This window comes from Zalophus californianus, chromosome 1 (genome assembly GCF_009762305.2).
Source record: "Zalophus californianus isolate mZalCal1 chromosome 1, mZalCal1.pri.v2, whole genome shotgun sequence".
Lineage (NCBI taxonomy): Eukaryota > Metazoa > Chordata > Mammalia > Carnivora > Otariidae > Zalophus > Zalophus californianus.
This window is the reverse complement of record NC_045595.1, coordinates 123,294,161-123,313,764: the sequence shown is the minus strand read 5'-3', so window position 1 is coordinate 123,313,764 and position 19,604 is coordinate 123,294,161. Positions and strand designations below refer to the sequence as shown.

Here is a 19,604-nt window from a genome sequence, read left to right as displayed (position 1 = left end):
CTAAATAGGAAATGAAGTTTCATTGCCTGTTTTGATTGAACATAAAATTTTTACAGCCCTGGAAAATAAATATATAAATAAAAACCCCCTTGAACAAAACAAAACAAACAAACAAACAAAAAAGGAGGCCCATCTCCAGTTATTCGTGGGTGGAGAGGGATGAGGTGTCTGTCAGGTGATGCTGGGAGGGGAATTGAAGGAACCAGAAAGAACCAAGCATGAGAGAAATAGGTAAGTCAAGATCAGAAAGTTCCAGGACTGGGCCTGGGGGGCTCGGTCAGCTAAGCGTCCGACTCTTGATTTCAGCTCAGGTCATGATCTCAGGGTCGTGAGATCGAGCCCCGTGTTGGGCTTCACGCTGAGTGCTGAGCATGGAGTCTGCTTGAGACTCTCTTTCCCCCTCTCCCTCTGCCCTTGCTCCTCCCACTCCTCCAAAAAAAAAAAAAAAAAGAAATCCAGAACTGATTTTTCATCAAACACGCAACCATTAAAGGCTGACTTCTCTAAAAGGGAAGTTTTTTTTTCTGTGGGCCTGTTGCTTCCAGATTCAAATTCTGAGTTCCCATTCTAGCTCTACCCCCTGAATAGGTACGTGAACTTCATCCCAGTTTTCTCATCTTTAAAATAAGAGAGGGGATATGATAGTAATCCGTATCACCTGGTATTGTTGCAGATTAAATGAGATAAGGCATTAAAATGTCTTAATACAATGTCCGGCATATAAACGTACTCAATAAATATTAGCTATTTTTATATAAAAAGTTCTTTATTGACCTATAATTTTTCAGCACGATTCAGAGTTACTTTCTGAGAACTCGTGACCTCTTTGCCTTTGACCTGTGAATAGAATGGGTAAAGCTTGTGCCTTGAGTTGTTTTCACATTTGGGGGGCACAGATGCTGGAATGTGACTCAGAACTCCCATTCTATGACAATAGACTATTTTTAATATGTTCTTTCTCTGCAGAGTAGAAGTGTAAGGTTCTTGGTAGGAGATGAACTAAAGAGTGACCTGGTAATGTAAGGAACCTAATTCCGTTTAGGTTTAGAGCCATCAGAAGCCTTCTTCTTTGCTCCCCAGAAAGAGTATCGATCAAGCGAGGGCTCATTCCATTTGCTCAGTTTCATCAAATGACTTAATTGACTTCCTCTAGGACTTTCACACTCTCTTAGTAGCTCTAAGACCAGCTTTTGGTACAATCAAACAATTTTAATGAGAATCGATTTATGATTTTTTTAACCTGATACTATTTTTTCCTTAAGGTATGTTGACATATGCTAATTTATGCCAGTAATATAAAAGCAATGAGACCAGATTCAGGTGCAGTATTACAATTGAAGGGCCTGACAAATGAAGGTTTTACCCTAGAGAGTAGAAATATTTGGATTAGTTGTGTGCTTCTTTCCCTTGCTAGAATTTCCCTTTGCTAGATAAAATTTCTGCAGTTTACTTCAAACTCTCTGTTGATTCATTTCAGGAAAGTTTGGAATAGTCAGCTTTCAGTGTGGAAGAGTGAAACACTTTATGAAGGTCCTTTACATTTTGGTGAAATCATACTCAAAAAAATAAATAGCCCAAAAACTTTGTGCATATCTAAATATTTGAAGCTAACTTGTGATTTTAAAAAATATACTTGAAGTCACTGTGCTTTTGGCTCCTTTTCTTTTTTTTTATTATGTTCAGTTAGCCACTGTATAGTACATCATTAGTTTTTGATGTAGTGTTCAGTGACTCATTAGTTAAGTATAACACCCAGTGCTCGTCACAACATGTGCCCTGCTCAATACCTTTTCATTATCTCTTTACTGGCTGAAGAGTAGGGAAGGCGGAGTGTTTAGTTCTTGTCATAGGTGCTGCCTCCTGGTGGTAACACAGCCAAATTGCAGTTTTGGTTCCTTTTTAAGGCTACGCAAGGGCCTTCAAAGTTGTAATTACTAACCCACAACTATGAAAGGATCACAGTAATGTGACCCTCCCTTGCTCAAAATTAAAAGCTCTTCCAAAATTCCCCATTGCCCACAGAAAAGTCCTCAGCAAGGTATATATAAGGATCAAGAAGTCGTATCAGATGTGCTAGGCTTACTCATTCTGTCTTTTCTCACAGCCAGACATCTAGCCATTCACAATTCATTGTGGACATGTCATGCCCTGTACTACTATCAGCCTTACTCACGTGGTTATGTTGCTTAGAATGCCCTTTCCCACCACTTTCAGCTGCCATCTGTCTGGAACAGGATCACTGACATTGCAAGGCCCAGCTCATTTCCTCCTCAAAAGACTTTGCTGGCCCCTTCCCCCATTATGACCAATGGACTTTGCTCCTTTCTCTATTATCCCATTGCTCTTTTTATAGATTTCTATTTAGCATATAATATGTTGGAAAGAACACTAGTTTTAAAGTTGGAGAAGTTCTGGATGGAATTCTAAATCCAAATCCCAGATTGATCGGTCTTTTATTAGTAAGCCATTGGTCCTGTCACCCTCTTGTAATAGCGTCTTCGCTTGAAAAGTGGGTAGTATGTTAAAGGATTTTAAGCAAAATAAATGGGAGAACGTAAGTAAAGTATCTAGCAGGGTGACACCCAATAAAGATTAATTTCTTAATAATCATGGCAGATCTGATTACCTACTTGTCCATCTCGCCCATTAGATTCTGATCTCCTCCAAAGCAAAGACTCAATCTTATTCATTATTACGTGTTAACTTGCTTAACATATTACTGAATTAAATGAATGTCCCCGGTGGGTCATTTAATGCTCTATTTCTAATAGCACGCGCTGTCAAATTTCTTTCTGGTGTTTATCGAGATATTTAAGACAATTTGTGGGTCCATGTAAGTCATAATAAAACTCTTACTTAAAAAATGATTAATACAGACAGTAAGTGAATAGTGGGCCAATAAAGATTGGTTTAGATAGTCCTCTAATGGGAGTTAACACAAACCGAACAATTATTCTTCAGTTCCTTCTCATTGAACAGCAGGCATTAGGGACAGATATCTCGAGTCAGCTGGAACAGTCTTGGATGTGAGTTCCACGTTCTCAAATCCAGCTCAGCTGGTGGGAACTGTTATACCACAAGTCAGGAGGCCTGGAGCCTGTCTGTCCCAGGTCAGCATTAATGACAACTCTTTGGGCCTCAGATTACTTACATATAAAACGAGGGGGGTGGGATTGGCTGAGCTGTAGCATCTTTTTGTGCACTAACATTCTGTGAGTCTCTCTTTAGATGAGACCGAGTATGAGTACAGTGGAAGTGAGGAAGAAGAGGAGGAGAATGACTCGGGAGAGCCCAGGTAGGAAAATAAAGGCCAAGTCTTCTTCTCGCGTTCTGAATTGTGCTTGTGTGAAACTCCCTTCCTTTTGATTTATAGGTTCATTTTTAAGAATCCAGCAAGGTGGTCTTATTTAATTTATTGCCCATGAACATACTCATTAATTTGGGAAAATGTCCCCAGGCACACTCTTACAAAAACGTGGAAATCAGCGTATTCTTTACCTTGTCCCCTAAGATTTATGGTCTCTATTCTAAGACCTTGTTTCCTCACGTATGTCACGGGTGGAATGGGTAGGAGGCAATTATCTGGGTAATGCAAGACTCAAAGGACCTAAAACTACGACTTTCAGGAGACCTAAGTGGTATTTTTGGACTCGAATTATTCAGTTCGTTACTTCATACCTTTGAGAAGCCCATTTGGGCAGCCACTGTCCTTGTCACATGTCTTGGTATTTTCACCACAAGCTCATCCAAGAGGAAATGGTTTCCAGGAAATCAAATCACACTCTAGAGGGGAACCCTAAATAGAAAATTTCTTGCTCATTCCAGTTGTCACATGTTGGACTCCAGGATCAGTGTTGCTTTATTGTTATGACCCGTGCGTTTTGAATTTCACTTGACATTGATTCCAACTTCTTCCAGTCTGTGTATGAATAATTAAGGTTAGTGTGCTCACATTGCCAGGATTTCTCTTCCGTGAGAGAATTCAGCTGGTGGCAGTTTGGTGAGTTGAGTGGCACAGGCACACACACCATGGTCAGTGTAAGTGAAGTGAGATTTATTGGGGAAAACGCACTAGCGGGAGGCTCACTGGGGAAATGGGTCCCCTTCCTCTAGCCATCCAAGGAGGGGACTCCAGGGGTCCAGGAGGAGAAATTCCCATACTGCTGAGGCAGAGCTGCCTGCTCAGGAAAGGGGCCAGCTCCGTCGTCCCTGCTAGAACAAGCTAGTGGCTTCTTTTTCTGAGTTAGATACAAAGCCGGATTATTGCTAAACTACTGGAAGACGGAGGGGCTTATGGGGCCGTCCAGTTTTTCTCTGCACCTGATACAGGAATTATCAAGGTCAAAGACTGAAGGAGAATTTTTCCTTCCATCCGATGCTTTACATATTGGCTTCCCCCAGTTTAGCTGCATAAAGATGATGTTTGTCAAGTAGTGACACAGAAAATGAACGTTCTTATAAAGGCAAAGAGCCAAGTGCCCTGCTCTCAGAGAAGTTGCGTACTATTCTTCTTTTTCCAAAGCTCACCCAGATGTCATGTCAGCCCTACTGATCACTCTCTATAGAACTGAGAAGCCCTGTTTTAACTAGTACTTGCCAAACCGCGTGTTAGGAGTCACTTAGAGGGCTGACCTAGCCATGCCTTAACACTTCGATAATTGTAACGTATCATAATATCACATTGAAGATTATGTTCCAAGTCCTGTCTTATGGACCCATGTAATTAATCTTCATGAAATCCTGAAAAGTAGAAAGGGACAGTGGTTATCTCATTTTAGAAATGGGGTGAGAGCCCAAAGATGGCACCCAAGCCACACACCAATGATGATTGAGCCTCTACTACAGCTCCAATCGCCTGACATGGATTCTGCATCCGTTTATATTAATGGAGACTCCTCGTGTGCATGGTTCCCCAAGTCCTGCTTGTGGCCTGTGTACATAAGCACTGTCACTTGGGGTTTGTTTTAGTGTTCTACACAAAAGCTGTTAAGTTTTAGAGGAGGCGTGCTCGTGGAATCCAAGCACTGTCTGTAAGACCTCAAGAATGAAGCCTTTTTATGTCATTTTTGGGCATAGATGACAGTCACACTGCACAGTGGTTACACTGTCCAACACAGAATAATCCCCTCGTCAACTGCCACCAAACCTGCTCCCCGCCCCCCATTTGCCACCCCAGTTGGCATCACCACCACTGTCCAGGTGCCAAGACAAAACCTGCAAGTCATCGCTCACTCCACACACCGCATCCATCAACCGGCTTCGTTAACTCTGCCACCAATGTTTCTCTCCTCCTCTGTCCGCTTGCCCCGCCCCGCCCCACAGAGCCACTGCCGCAGCAGCCCAGCTGGTGGCCCTCTGCGGACAGTTGTCCCTAGGCAGCCAAACAAACCCCATCACGTCAATGTCCTGACTATAAGCTTTCCGTGCGTGTTTTCCATGCCCCGTGGCTCCCCGGGTCCGCCCAGTGTCCCTGGCCTCCTCCCGGGCCACCTCTCTCCTTCACTCTGCTCTGGGAAGTCCTCGGAGAGGCCCCACCTGTTCCCACCACAGGCCTCTACGTTTGCTTTCCTCTCTGCCTGAAAGGTTCTTCCCCTACTTCTTCGTGGGGCCGACTCTTCATCATTTGAGTCTCAGCTCATCTGGCACCTTCTCAGAGAGGTCTCCCCTGATCACCCCATCTGAAGCAGAACCTTAATCCCTGTCCCAGCCTCCTACCACTGTAACTCTTAAACTGTTACGTCTTCTATGGAGCCTGTTCATATGTGAAATTATGTTATTTGCAGCCATTTGTCTAATGATTTTCTGTCTCTCTTCCCCGCAAGAAGATCATGAGAGAGAGAGAGTTTTTTTTTTTTTAAGATTTTATTTATTTATTTGACAGAGAGAGCAGCGAGAGCAGGAACACAAGCAGGGGGAACGGGAGAGGGAGAAGCAGGTCTCCCGCTGAGCAGGGAGCCCGATGTGGGACTTGATCCCAGGACCCCGGGATCATGACCTGAGCTGAAGGCAGACACCCAACGACTGAGCCACCCAGGCACCCGAGAGAGAGTTGGTTTAGCTGCTGCTCTATCCACTAGAGCCTCTTACAGTGCTTGTGACATAAAAACGGCTCACTAGTTATTTAATGGATCTATTTCAAGTGGAAGTCGCCAGCAAGATTAAAAGGGCTAGGTTTGCGTGAACAAATAGGAGCCTGCCCCACCTCCCTGTTAGGCTGCTATGCACAACCAAAGAGTGTAACTTTGAGCTGTTCACATGCAGTGAGATGTGAATAGAGAAGCCCTAGACCACCAGGGACACACACATATGCACATGATGCACAACTACCATTTTACAGATGAGAAAACTGAGGCCCACAGTACTTCAACGGAATCTAGAGATCCGTGAGCTGGGTTGAAGTCCTTGCTACACCATCCGTTCCAGAGCCAAACCATGTCACTTCCCTTTAATCGTGGTGCAGTGAAACAGCTCTGAACTCTCAGATGTGGGTTCATATTCTACTCTGTGGTGACCTTGACTCTGATGTTTTCCCTCCCTGGCTTATTACGTCTTCACACGAGCAGCCTGTCATTTGCCTCCTGGGTCTGGGTGCAAGGCGTCGCGGAGGTGATACGGGGATGGTGATGTCCTCTTAGTAGAACACGTTCCCTTGTTGCTCCCGGTTGTTCCTTTCATTTGCTGGCTTTGTTCATGCCTCTCTTAAACGTGAAAATTCAGCTGATCCAAGCCCTAGGGCTCGCACGCTCCCTAAAACCTTTAGAAGCAGATCTTTGCGGGTCACCAGGGCAAGGGAGCAGTGAGGACGGTCCTGGAGAGAGGGGGACCTCTCTCTCGGGATGGTGACAGCATGCGCCTGCCCATGGCCACCGTGAAAAGGAGGCTGCACACTGTTCTGTGGTGCCCATGACTCTGTTTCTCTGGGGCTGAGTACTGTGAGTAGCAGCGGGCCCGAGAGCCCGTGGCCGGCCCGTGTGGCTCGCGTCCCCGCGCGCAGGCGAGCTGCTGGCCCGGCCGGCCTCCCCCAGCGCGGGGGTGAGGCGGCCCTCGCCACACGCAGCCTCCCCGTCTCTCTCTCTCCTGCCCGCAGCTCCATCCTGAACCTGCCAGGGGAGTCCACGCTGCGGCGGGACTTCCTGAGGCTCCAGCTGGCCAACAAGGAGCGTTCGGAGGCCCTGCGGCGGCAGCAGCTGGAGCAGCAGCAGCGGGAGAACGAGGAGCACAAGCGGCAGCTGCTGGCCGAGCGCCAGAAGCGCATAGAGGAGCAGAAGGAGCAGCGGCGGCGGCTGGAGGAGGTGAGGGCCCGCTGGGGCTGCCGCGCGCGCATACGCGCGCGCGCACCTCTCGGCCGCAGAGCTTCCTGGGTGTGCAGTGTTGTGCTGGGCTCTCAGCCTTGTGGGACTCGTGGCCCGCTGGGAGCACACACCTGAGCTTGTGAAATGGGATGAGGCCTGGGCGCTCTCACAAGCAAAGGAATTCCCTTGCTAGGCAGGGGGTGGCCGTGTGACCTTGGTGTGGTCACCTTGGAAAAGCAGGTAAAGGCCTTCACCCCTTCAAGTCTTACTCAGATATCACCTCCTCGGTGCAGCCTCCTTGGCCACCTTTCTTCAAATTGCACCCCCTCCCTCTAGCTCATCCTGTTGCCCTTCCCCACCTTATTATTTTTACATAGCTCTTTCCATCTTTACACACACTCTCTATGTACCTTCCTGGGTTTTAAACTGAGGTGTGAGCTCCTGAGGACAGAGGGTTTTGTCTCTTTCATCCCTGATGTATCTCTCCATCATGTATCTCCAGCGCCTAGAAGAGGGCCGCGCACACGGTAGATGCCTCGTGGATATTTGTGGCATGAACGAACCCATAGAGGAATAAACGAGTCCGTGATTGAGAGGGCCTATGTAGGTGTTAACTAGACCGCAGTGACTAGGCAGGCAGGTGAAATGTCAAGTATGGAAAAGCAGGGTCTGCCTTAGCTACTCCGCTGAACACTGGGGAAAGCACGGCCCAAGGCTTTCCATACACCCTTTAGTATTCAGGGCCTGTCCTCCAGCTGGAGGGCCACCCTGGCCTTCACCGGCGGGCACTGTGGCCATCTGTGTAGGCAACCGTAGCACCAGCCACGCTTTCCCGGGGGGCTTGTCCCAGGTGAGGCCCTCACCTTTGTGGCCTTGTGGCCACCTTCCTTTATCGGATAAATCAAAGCCTCTAGACAGTTAGGCAGCTGAGAGCATAACCACTGGGAAAGCCAGATGGCAGATGAGAGGATAACCAACGTCACAGGAATGGGGTAGCCATTTTACGGGGCTCCCAGGCGCCATCTTGCTCCTCATTAACAGTTCACGGCAATTCACTTGCTTTGTCAGGTGCCGCTGCAGTTCGAAGCTGGCAGATTGTGGGCACCAAGAGCAGATTGCTTTTCAGTTGGCCCATCTAGGTCCAGCAGCCCTGGTTGAAATCAGTGAGGGCCTCCGTTCCAGTGTGCAGTAAAATCCCATCAACCTCATATGTCCTTATAGACAGACCAGCAACAACAAGACCCAACAGTTGCAATTATTTTTTTTTTTTAAGATTTTATTTATTTGTCAGAGACAGAGGGGAAGAGACAGAGAGAGAGAGCACAAGCAGGGTGAGTGGCAGGCAGAGGGAGAAGCAGGGAGCCTGATGCCGGACTCAATCCCAGGACCCTGGAATCATGATCTGAGCCAAAGGCAGCCAATTAACTGAGCCACCCAGGTGCCCCAACAGTTGCAGTTATTAAGTGACTTCTGTGCACCAGCTCTTGGGTGAGGTTCTTCGCTTATATCCAGGATCTCATCTACTATCATTCTCTCTTTGCATACAGCCATTGCCCCTCATGCAGAATGCATACAAACCCCGCTTAACACACAGGAAACTGAAGTTCAGGGAGGGGAAGTAATTAGTCCCATGTCCCAGGGCCAGTAAGTGCACAGTGTTCGCACCCGGGTCTGTCTGATCTCGATGTCCACACAAGGCCCAAGAAGGGAAGTATAGATAAGTAATCAAAGCCTTGAACTGTGATCCTCAGAACTGGACCTTGCAGGCTTCTGCAAACAGCAGTAGGCAAGTGAAACACTTTCCAGTTTGAGTTTATAAGTCTGTCGTATTGTCAGCGCGAAGAATGCTCAGTGCGTGAGAAGTGTGAAGTTCACTGTCTTCTATTCTGAGAATGATGCTGTAGTAGACGGAGTCCCCATAGTGCTGTGGGGCAGAGACCTTCAAAGGCCCAGGCAGAGGCAGTGTTGAAGGGAGGGGTGGGTGCTAATTCGGCAGCTCTCAGAAGTGAGGCTCAGAGTGCCGCTGTGCCCATGCCCACCCCACCTCTGGTTCCTCTCCTGGGCACAAATTGAAATTCCTGGCAGCTGCAGCCCACCCAGGCCAGTTGGGGCCAGTTGGGGCCAGTTGGGGTCTCTTGTACGAGCCCTCGACCCAGAGCTGTGCCATTTCCTCTAGTTCTCCTATGAACCAGATGCCTCCGTTGGCTAGACCCCATGTTTATTCCTTTAGACTCTGGTCACACCTCTCCCCTCACCTAAGCAGTGTCCTATCAGGCTCTGCCCCCCACATCCTGCCTTTCCTGCTTTGTTGCTTGTGGTTTGTTCCTTCCAAGAGTATTTCCAAAGGCCGCCACCTCCCTGGAGCCTCACACCCTGCAAACCTTGACCATTTGCCTTAGTTAGTGGGCTCCTTGCCTAGCAATTTGTTACCCTTACTTTCAAGCTAAAGGCACTTACCGTGTAAACCCTAGAAAATCCCCACTGTCACCCCACAGAACATTTCAAATACTCAAGAATGCAAATATGCCCGTGCATGCACACATGCACTTTTGGCCCTTGAGCCTAGATCCTCAGTTAATGCAGGCTTTTCAGAGGATGCATTGTATTGTTTTGTATTGTTTTGTTTTGTTTTAATCTATATTTTTGTCCCTTCTTACCTGATACGATTTATTTGGGCTTTATATGTTTTCTCATCAAGTTGCTAAAATAACAATTTCTAACACTTTCCAAAGCATTTACCCTACGACAGGTACTCTGTTCCACACTTCACCTGAATCATCTCATTTGATCCTCACAATAACCCACAGTCTCAAAATAATGCAGCCGAGTCTCAAAGAGGTTAATAACTTGCTACAGATCACACAGCTTGGGGAAAAAACAGGTTTCAAGCCCAGGAGATTGGACTCCAGAGCCCAAGCACTGTCACTGCCTCCATCCTGCCTCTCAGCTGATAAGCCAGTCATGTTTTCCCATATTCTCTACCTGGCCTCTGCTGTTGTGGTCTTTTCCTCTGAGAACTTAAGGATTTTTGAGCAAGGGCAAAGAAGCTGCACCCAGCAGGTGCTCTTTTTTGACATGGATTCTGGCTCTCATGCTCCCCATCAGAGCTACCGCCAAGGCCTCCTTGTGTCTCTTCTGTGGCACTTTCTGGAACCTCTATCTTGGAGGCGAGTCAGAGTTCAGACTCAGCGAGGCACACGCATCCACGGGGACATGCCCTCCGAGTGCCCACTTGCACTGAAGACAACAGTGTGCCCAAGGACACTTCGATTTATGCACCAGCCAACATGCATGAGCCCTGGCTTCTCGTCAGTCACTTGTGACCACGGGATATTAAGAGATTATACCGCTTTATCTATTGATCCTTCATCTTGCTCCTATTGCCCACTGAGACGAAAAAGAAATACTGAACACTCAGATGGCTATAATTTTTGAACCTTTAAGTAATAACCGTCTCTGTCACCAGGGACCCCTCTCCTGCATCCTGCCCCTGCTGGATCCCCACCCATGTCTGCAGCTCTGGCCCATGGTGACGACTTGTGTTTGCTGTGTCCAGAGTAGGAACTTGATCTACCCTGGCACATGGAGGCAGTTAAAGCCCACAGTTAGACTTGCAAACTTAGCTTCCTTGTAGGTCAGGTGGGCTTTTGTAGGCATCCTGGGAAAACCATTCCCATTCTCAAATAAAGGCCCGTCAGATGCCCCTTTGGTGACACAGGGCTGTGTAGATTGTAGCCTTTGTCTTCCCCGGCAATCTCAGGTGTCACCTCCTACCAGAGGCTTGGTTTCTAAGGAAGTCCTGCATGTCCTTTCCTATTTATGGATAACCATGTGGATTTGGGTAGGGTCTAAGTCAGTATCCGTATATTCTTAGAAGGACTTCGTACACTGAACATAATTATTGATCAGCTACATGAAAAGGACATGGCTTTGGACCAATGAAATGTTGGGTATAAGACTTTCAGCTTTTGACCACTGATAAAGTACAATTTATAACTAAGTTCCAGGAAATTGATTAAACCTAGCTAAGATGAATGAGTCCATCAATAGTGAGGAAAGTACAAAGAAGGCCTCTTTTATTTTTATTTAGTTCAATAAAAATTTCTATCACTTGGCCTACACAAAATCCCTCTTGTTTTATTCTCCATCACAGAGTTAGGGTCCAAGAATCAGGGGCAGGATGCAGGAGAGGAGTCTAAGAATCAGTAGGGCATTTACCCTGGTCATCTTTTCAGACAGAACCTTGACCAAAAGATTTGTGGTGATGCTTAACTGTGCTCAAGAGTTTGGGAATGATTTTAGTGATTTATACGTTTTTTTTTTTTTTTCAACTTGCTGAGAGCATTCTATGCCTTCATCTGGAGGAGAATATCTTTAAGTCACAGGAATAATCAAATTGACCCCGCGGGCACCAAACTGCTCGATGGTGGTAAGCTTTATTCTTCAGACACCTGCATCTCATTTAGTGTCCTTCAAGACTGTCATGACATTGGCCAGTTATAGAAATAGCCAATTCTAGCTAAAAGATATTATAACTGCTTTGGTTCTATTGCCTGAAAAAAAATTTTAGAGAAATAACCACCAGTATCTTACTGGCCAGTCATAGTGGAGCACTAATATAAAAAATGAGAGCCTAGCAGTCTCAATGTGTGTGAATTCCCTAAAAGCATCTAACTTTTTATGGTGAGTGGCTGGGCTTTCAAGGACACTGGGTTCAATGCTTTTTTAAAAAGGGCACAGTAGAATTTAAATCTTTTTCCTATTCCTATAGGCAGCCATTTGACAAATTTTATGAATTCATACCTCCACTATGCTGGACACTAGGAAAACAGTCTGCCCTGGTGCTCACCAGATCTGTAGGGGAAACAGGCACTGGGCCAATAGTCACCCACATAGCCATTCATTGTCATTGCCAGGCTGCTGTGGTAGAGAGGAGTGACGGGCTAAGGAACGAACTTGGGGAAGGTGCGGGGTAGAGAAAGCAGCCCAGCCTGGCTGGGAGGCCTGCCGGGGATTCCAGCTGAAGGACTGGGAGGGAGGGGCACACAGAGATGCCAGGCAGGGAGGCCAATGCACAGTCTTGTAGGGCTTCACAGGCCAAGTTAAGGATTCTTAAATCTTATCCTGAGACTAGTGGAAGACCACTGATGTGTGTTAACCAAGGGAATGCAATCGGATCTGCATTTTTAAAAGGGAACTTTGGCTGCTGCGAGGTTGAGTGACTGGAAGAAGCGAGGGTGGAATGAGAGAGACAAGCTGGTGCAGACCAGACGGTGGTGTTCTTGTGGATGGCGGTGGAAGGGGGATTGAGAGAAGTGTACACATTTGGATGGGGTGCAGCCTGTAGAATGTGCAGGATGTGCATGTGATGGCTGAAAGATATCAGAGATGGAAGAGAGTAAGCAGTCACAGAAGGTCCCCAATGTGGACTGCAGCATCAGGGTGGAGGACCTGGTTTGGGAGCAGGAGGATAAGATCAGTTTGGAAGACGGTGAATTTAAGAGCCTATGAGGTGGCCAGTGGTGATGCCAAGGTTGCAGGTGGATTATATGGAGAGAGCCAGGGAAGGGAGGTTGGGATGGGATAAAATGGGAATTACTGGCTTGTGGTACTGGAAGTATCCATCGAGAACAGAGGAGACCACGGGCCTGTATTCCGAGAACATAGAACAGGACAGGAGAAGCCAGCAAAGAAGACTGATAAGGGTGCAGAAGGCACACCAGGAGAATTTGATGTTATTGCAAAGAAAATCGAGTATTCCAGCATAAGGAACAAGTTAAAGGAGCCAGCTTTGCAGAACTCTGCCCAAAGGTCGAGTGAGATAACATCATTCATTTTTTTTTCAATGGCAAGACGTTATATAAAAAGGTAGTTTTTGTGTTGTACTCTCTAAAAATGCATTCATTTCCTGTTTGGGAGAAAGGGAAACAATCTGCTCAGGAAGTGAGATCTGAATTTGGGGTGCGAAGACGTCGATTTGGACCCGAGGGCGGCCGTGAGCCTCTGGCATGCCCTGGCCGCTCTCTGAGTCTCCCCAGCCCCGCTCCCGGGGCTCTACAGAGAGGCCCCCGACAAAGCTTGTTCCCACCACCTAAGTTGCGCTGGTGATTAACCAGGAAGATGGGGGTGAAAGAACTCTGTCCACTGCCCAAAGCTGGACAGATCTCTGTTCTGAAGGACTTGTCCGATCTAGTTTAAAGATTGCTCATGAGCCCCAGTTTGTGCTTCTGTTTAGAGAACTCTTCATAGTTACGTGCTCATCCATTCATGGTCAGCTTTGGCTCGCATTCTCTCTTGGCATTCGCTTCCACTCGGGGTAACCAGACTCGTCTCGGAGAAGCTGTACCAGCTGCAGCCCAAACCCAGAGCAGCCACTGGCCAGCAAGGTTATTCTTGGGAACCTATATAGTTTCTCCCAGCTGTTTTTAAACCAAAGAGAAGGGGATGGGGGTGGTGAACAGCAGAAACTTGCACATGTCTTTAAGGACATCATACTAAAGCTCTGGAAATTCCCACGGGCAACAGAGCATTTGGGGGAGATTCTGTTGATGGTAGTATGTTGGTTAACAGTTGTCTTCCTTATTAAATGTATGTTCTTTGACTGTGCCTCAGTTTCTTCATTTGTAAAACTAGAAAGAACAGTAGCATTTCCCTTCCAGGACTGTCATGAGGATTAAATGAGTTAGTTCACGGAAAACCTTAGAATGGGACTAACACTTAGAACACACTCAATAGATATTAGTTATTATTATTATTGGAGCAGATGCCTTTGGCTGAAGTCAGAGGTATAATCTCTAAAAGTTTAAACTCTTTTATGTGCAGTAGTAAAACCCTCTTGAATTTATTAAGATAAATGTATCAACAGGTAAGCTTTTATTCATGTCTTGGGAAGAATATTTGTTATACTAGTAGAAATTCATTTACATCATTAGGAGAAATCAATGGTTTTTAAATGACTGAATGGCACATTCGTGCAGAGGCCAAGTATGCCAGCTTGGAAGCTGCAGAAACCAAGGTGTAGTTCAAGCTGTGTGGCCTTGAGCAAATTACTTACCCTCTCTGAACCTTAGCTTCTTGATACATGCAATCAACAGACTACTTACACTGCAGGATTGTTGTGAGAAATAAAGGAAATCATGAATACAGAAGGCTTGACACAATGTTGACACAAGAATGGTTGGCATACTTAGGTGAAAGTTTTATGGTTATTTTGGAACAGATGATTTCAAAGTGGTTGTTAGGGTTTTCTATAGAGATGGCATTTCCCATTGTTTGCCTTCCTTAATTCTCTAATGCACCTTCTCTGTTTACTGTAATACATGGACTTTTCCCTCCCTTTTTGAGGGTTCTTTTCTGAGCACACCCCTCTCATGGTGTCTTGCTAGGGTATTGGTCCTCTGGTGACTTAGCCAGCAGTCCTGGCGTTGCGGGCCCAGGGAGGCAGCCCGCTCTCCATCATTCCCGATGTAGCTCATGTAGGAGGATCAAGAGCTGCTGCCCGGGCAAGTGTCTTACTAGCCTAAGGTAAGGTAAGCCTTACCTTACCAACATACTACATGGGACCTTCCGCTGGAGACACTCTGCTCTGGGATGTATGTATTCTCTTATCAGTAGTCCTTGCCGTCATTTCCAACACCGTGTCATTACAATCCCATCCTTGCCACCAAGGAGCTGCATCAAATCTTAGGTCCTACCAGCACCTAAACAAAACCCATTAGAAGATAGAGATCTTGTCCTGTCTCAAGAGTAAGCTTCTGGGCCTCCGGGACACTGTGCCTTAGGAGTGAGCCCTTTCACTGAGAAGGTAGAGGCAAGACAGTCAGAGCTACGGTAATAAACCGCTGGGGTTTGAATCCGGCTCTGCCATTTGCCGCCTTGGTGATCTTGGGTGAGACATGGCTTCTTTCTGCCTCGGGTGGCCTGTTTATGAAAGGGGATAGTGACAGTTTCAGGGATGAAATGAGTTAATACACAGAAAGCACTTAGAACATTCCCTGAATAGGTTCCTAAATCAGTTCAAGAAGAGAGTTGCACAGGAAGGGAAAAAAATCTTTGTACCCCATGATCTGCGTTGCAGTTGCTCCCCTGAGTCATCTTTTTGGGGCACTCGAAGTTGAAGGCGGCATAAGCAAGCTCAACGTGCAGAAGCAGGAGACAGGGACGTCAGGGTGACTTTTCACCTGGGCTGCGTTCCCACCCACTGGACCATGCTCCCCGGCCCTTGGCCGGAAGAAAGCACCATGAACAAGAATAACTCCCCCATTCAGGGCCTGGGGTATAAATTCATTGGCACTGCTGAGAAATGGCCTTTAATTCACTTAGTCATTAGCTGCAGGCATCCTAATGTGTCTTGGGAGTAGCTGCCGGTGGGGAGACTGAGCAGCCCTTTATCCCCGAATGTCGTTTAGCACCAGCATGAAGACTGAACGCTTGCTAGCTGAGCTTTTGTTCTTTTATTTCAATAACTGAACCGAAATTAGGAAACAGCTGGGAGCCAGGCTGGCAAACTGGATGCCCGTGGTCCCAGGCGGGGCCTGCCCACGGGCCTCTGACAGTGGTCTGTGGTCACACGCACATGTAAGTCACGCTGGTGCCTCAGGAGGCCATGGGGTCTGCATAGCTGTCCATGACACTGCTCTTCAGTGCATCCCAGAAGGGCTCCTTGTTCTGACAGACCCACCATGCTGCTTGGTCACCTGGCCTGTGATGGGTCGGGTTCTCTGGGAGGGTGAAGAAGGTGGGCTGAAGTGCCTGTATGGCAGCTTCAAATGTTACTACTATTAGAAATCCCTTTTCCCAGACCCCTTCCTATATTGCCGAGGAATGGGAAAGATATGCTAGTATTTCATATTAGAGCATGTCATACTAGAAAAAGGGCAGTGTTGGGCAGTTCCTGCCCCTCAGTGGATCTAGAGCCTCTTAGATGGATGGTGGGGTTGGCTGTTCAGTGACAGCACGGAATGGGCATTACAGGCCTGCCTTCCAGTATCTAGAGTCTTTGTGGAACCTCTTTTACTACATCTGGTCTGCATCTCTGTGTTTTGCCGACAATATTCTTGGTTGTCCCTAACCATAGAACTTTGGCAACAATATTTTCACAGAAAGTATTATTTCACGTGACTTTTAGATTGAGTTGTCTTCATTTCCCCTCTTGTTTTCTTCAGTGAGCAGTTGTGTAGAATCATAGAGGCTGGGGAACATAAGGGACCTCAAAAGTGATCTAAGCAAATTCTTCTCTCAAAGCAGGAATTCCTTTGACAATGGTCCTCAGATAGTCACTTAACCTGTTTCACATATAATCTCTGCTTATATGCTTAGAGGCTTGAGGAAGCATATTCTGTATTTGAGCAGCAGCTAATGTTAGAAAATGTCTCCTATTAACGATTCAAGTCCTTGCGATATTCTTGCATTAACACAAGTTATGGCAAAGGAAACTTAAATCACCTTCCACATCAGGTCCAGAAATGTTTGTGGCAATGAGAATGTTCTTCCTCAGCTATGTTCTTCTGTCAGCCTTTCTGTGTATAATACAATTTAGTATCTTCAGTACCATCTCAGATGCGGGACATTGTGTTAATAAATGGGCCCATAACGGGCTTGTTTTCATAGGACCCCATCTGAGAGTCTCCTATTAAGTCTCCTATTGAGGACCCCATCTGAGAGTCTTCCAAATGATGGGAGAAGGAATTTGGAGTTACAACTGCCCTTGACTTTTTCACTAACCTACAAAGTCATAGGTGCTCAGGATGTCATTCTGGCTTCCCTATATACCCTGGAAAACCCCAGAAGCCTCTCTCCCGGGGTAAAACTGCAGCCCAGAGATAATCAGGAGCTTGATCACTCCTGTAGAAGCAGGACCAGAATTCTTTTTTTTTTTTAAAGATTTATTTATTTATTTGAGAGAGAGAATGAGATAGAGAGAGCATGAGAGGGGGGAGGGTCAGAGGGAGAAGCAGACTCCCCGCTGAGCAGGGAGCCCGATGCGGGACTCGATCCCGGGACTCCAGGATCATGACCCGAGCTGAAGGCAGTCGCTTAACCAACTGAGCCACCCAGGCGCCCCAGAATTCTTCATTAAGCCTTCTCTTAGCTCAGTCTGGTTAGAACTTTCTTTCCTTGTGCTACTTGCATGAAAAGCGGCTTCGCACACGGTACTCAGACAATGCTTAGCCATAGGGCTGCCTACTGATCAAAAGTTGGCCTGGGAGCCCCAGGGAAGAGCTTCACTTAGGCAGTTAATTTTCCAGGAAATCTCTGAATGGGTAGGTTGGATGGTTAAACTTCAGAAGTATAAAGTAAGTGTGAAGAATGAGGCCTATCTGGTCTGTTGAGCTTTCTCACTAGTTCTCTGAAAAGTGAGATGAAAAGAAGGGGAAATGGCCACTTGAAAAAGCCTAAGACAACATCTTTCACTTTTTAAATGTAGATGTCTCAACCAGCTGCTTTCGAATCCATAGAGGCGGCTTTCGAGAGCCAGACAGAGAGTATCGTCCTTGGCTTTGCACTTAGTGAGTGAACTTGGGCAAGATACCGATGTGTGTGTGCCACGGTTTCCTCATCTGTCAAATGGGGGTGGTGACAGCCGTGCATGCCCCACAGGGCTGTGGGGAGAATTTGTGAGCTAATAGGAGGGAAGGGCTCGGGGAGGTGCCTGGCATCAGAAGAGGGACCCCCTGGTGTTTGTTTGGAATCCTGGTGTGAGTTGCAGGGAATCGCGCCCTTGCCCTGCAAGTGGTTGGTTTGCCACGGTCTTTCCGAAACTGAAACATGAGCAAATGTTAAAATGGGTGAACGGAAGGCCCGAAGGCTTGCACGCCTCTCCTCACAGCTGCTGTAAAGCTTGTACAGAACAGTCCTATTTAAGTGAGAGGCATGTGTGCTGTGCGGTCGATTCAAAAGACCACACTGAGTCCTTTCATTCCGAGTGTCTTTGAACAGAGAGCTTCTTCGTGGAGGGGATGGTTTGAGGTACTTGCCAAGGAGCCCAACTGGATCCCGTGCAGCTGCTGGCCTGTTTCCTGGAGGCCGACTTCGGTCTTCCGCAGTCACGGCGCTCCCCTCACCATTTCCGGGAGGTCACTCAGATTGAAAAGCAAGTGGAGCTGTCCAAGAGCAAAGCAGATTTCTGCTCTGTTTCACTTCTCATTCTGAATTGTTGGTTAGGTTTTTGCCAGCACACCCTTGCTTAGACTCAGATGAACAGGCTTGTGAGATCACCTAATCTGCTCCCGGGCTGAAGGTTGGGTTAAGGTGACTCATTCGAGGTCATGTAACATTCTCTCATCTGTTAAACAAATAGTTATTGAGACTGTGGTCTAAATGTTGGTTTTGGTGGCAGAGTAGGACCAGCACCTGGTCTTACGATTTCCAGTCCAGTGTTCTTTCTCCAAGCCCTGGAGCCTCTCTTACTTCCCCCTCCTCTCCCAGTGATATGTTGCTGCAGCTACAGGATATTAATTCTCAAACGTAAGTGTTATCTCTGAGTCTGTATGTTGGGAAATGTAATGTATATAAAAGATAGACCCAGAGTCCCAAATCTACCAGGATGTCATGGGAATAAGATTCAAATTCAATTTGAACATTCGGTGAGTAGAAAAAGCAGCCAAGTATCCTCTCCGGAATTTCTTAAGGATATTGAAGGAAATGCTAACGGTGGTAGGATAGACGAGGTATCTTTTGCTCGTCTCTTACTCCCTGCACGCTCTGAACTCTTACATCTCAAATTGCTGGAATACTCTTGCAGTTTCCAGGAGCTGGGAAGTGGTAGGACATGGAGTGGAAAGAGCATGGAGTCACACCGACCTGGGCTTGATTCCAAGCTCCACCGTTTTCCAGCTGAGTGACATGGAACAGTTTACTTCTCAAGCTGCAATTTGCTTATCTGTAAAATGGGAATAATAATATAAAGTATGGAGTCATATTTTGAGATTAAATGAGTTGAAGCATGTAAATAGCCAAGCAAATACCTGACCCCCACAGTCAATGCCCGATATGATGACTTGTATTCATTTCATGATTTTCCCTTAACCTAGCATGCGGCCATTGACAAGGCAATGAATCTTCTCGGGAGTCTGGAAAGGAAAATAAAGAAAATGACATTTGTGTTGCTTACCTGACAGAGCTGATGTGAGGCTCTAATTAGAATAATCTATGATGCAGTACTTTTTTAGGTAAAAATAATTGCTGTACATACAGATTATATTCCTGTGCTTTTTTTCCCCAAAAGATTCTATATCCTTGAATGATGGGTAAGCTGCATTTAGCCACATTGGCTCGGGTGCATGGTATGATCGTTTAGATCAGAAAGGAGAC

General features: G+C 46.6%; 1 protein-coding gene across 8 annotated transcripts in view; it reads left to right on the top strand.

Annotated features, from left to right (window-relative positions):
• TNIK (TRAF2 and NCK interacting kinase) overlaps positions 1-19,604 on the top strand; it is a 380,205-nt gene that overhangs the window by 285,141 nt on the left and 75,460 nt on the right. For all 8 annotated transcript variants that reach the window (XM_027583491.2, XM_027583490.2, XM_027583487.2 and 5 more), the window contains 2 exons: positions 3,229-3,295; positions 7,088-7,292. In XM_027583491.2, coding sequence (XP_027439292.1) covers positions 3,229-3,295; positions 7,088-7,292 — 272 coding nt within the window. The remainder of the gene's footprint in view (positions 1-3,228; positions 3,296-7,087; positions 7,293-19,604) is intronic.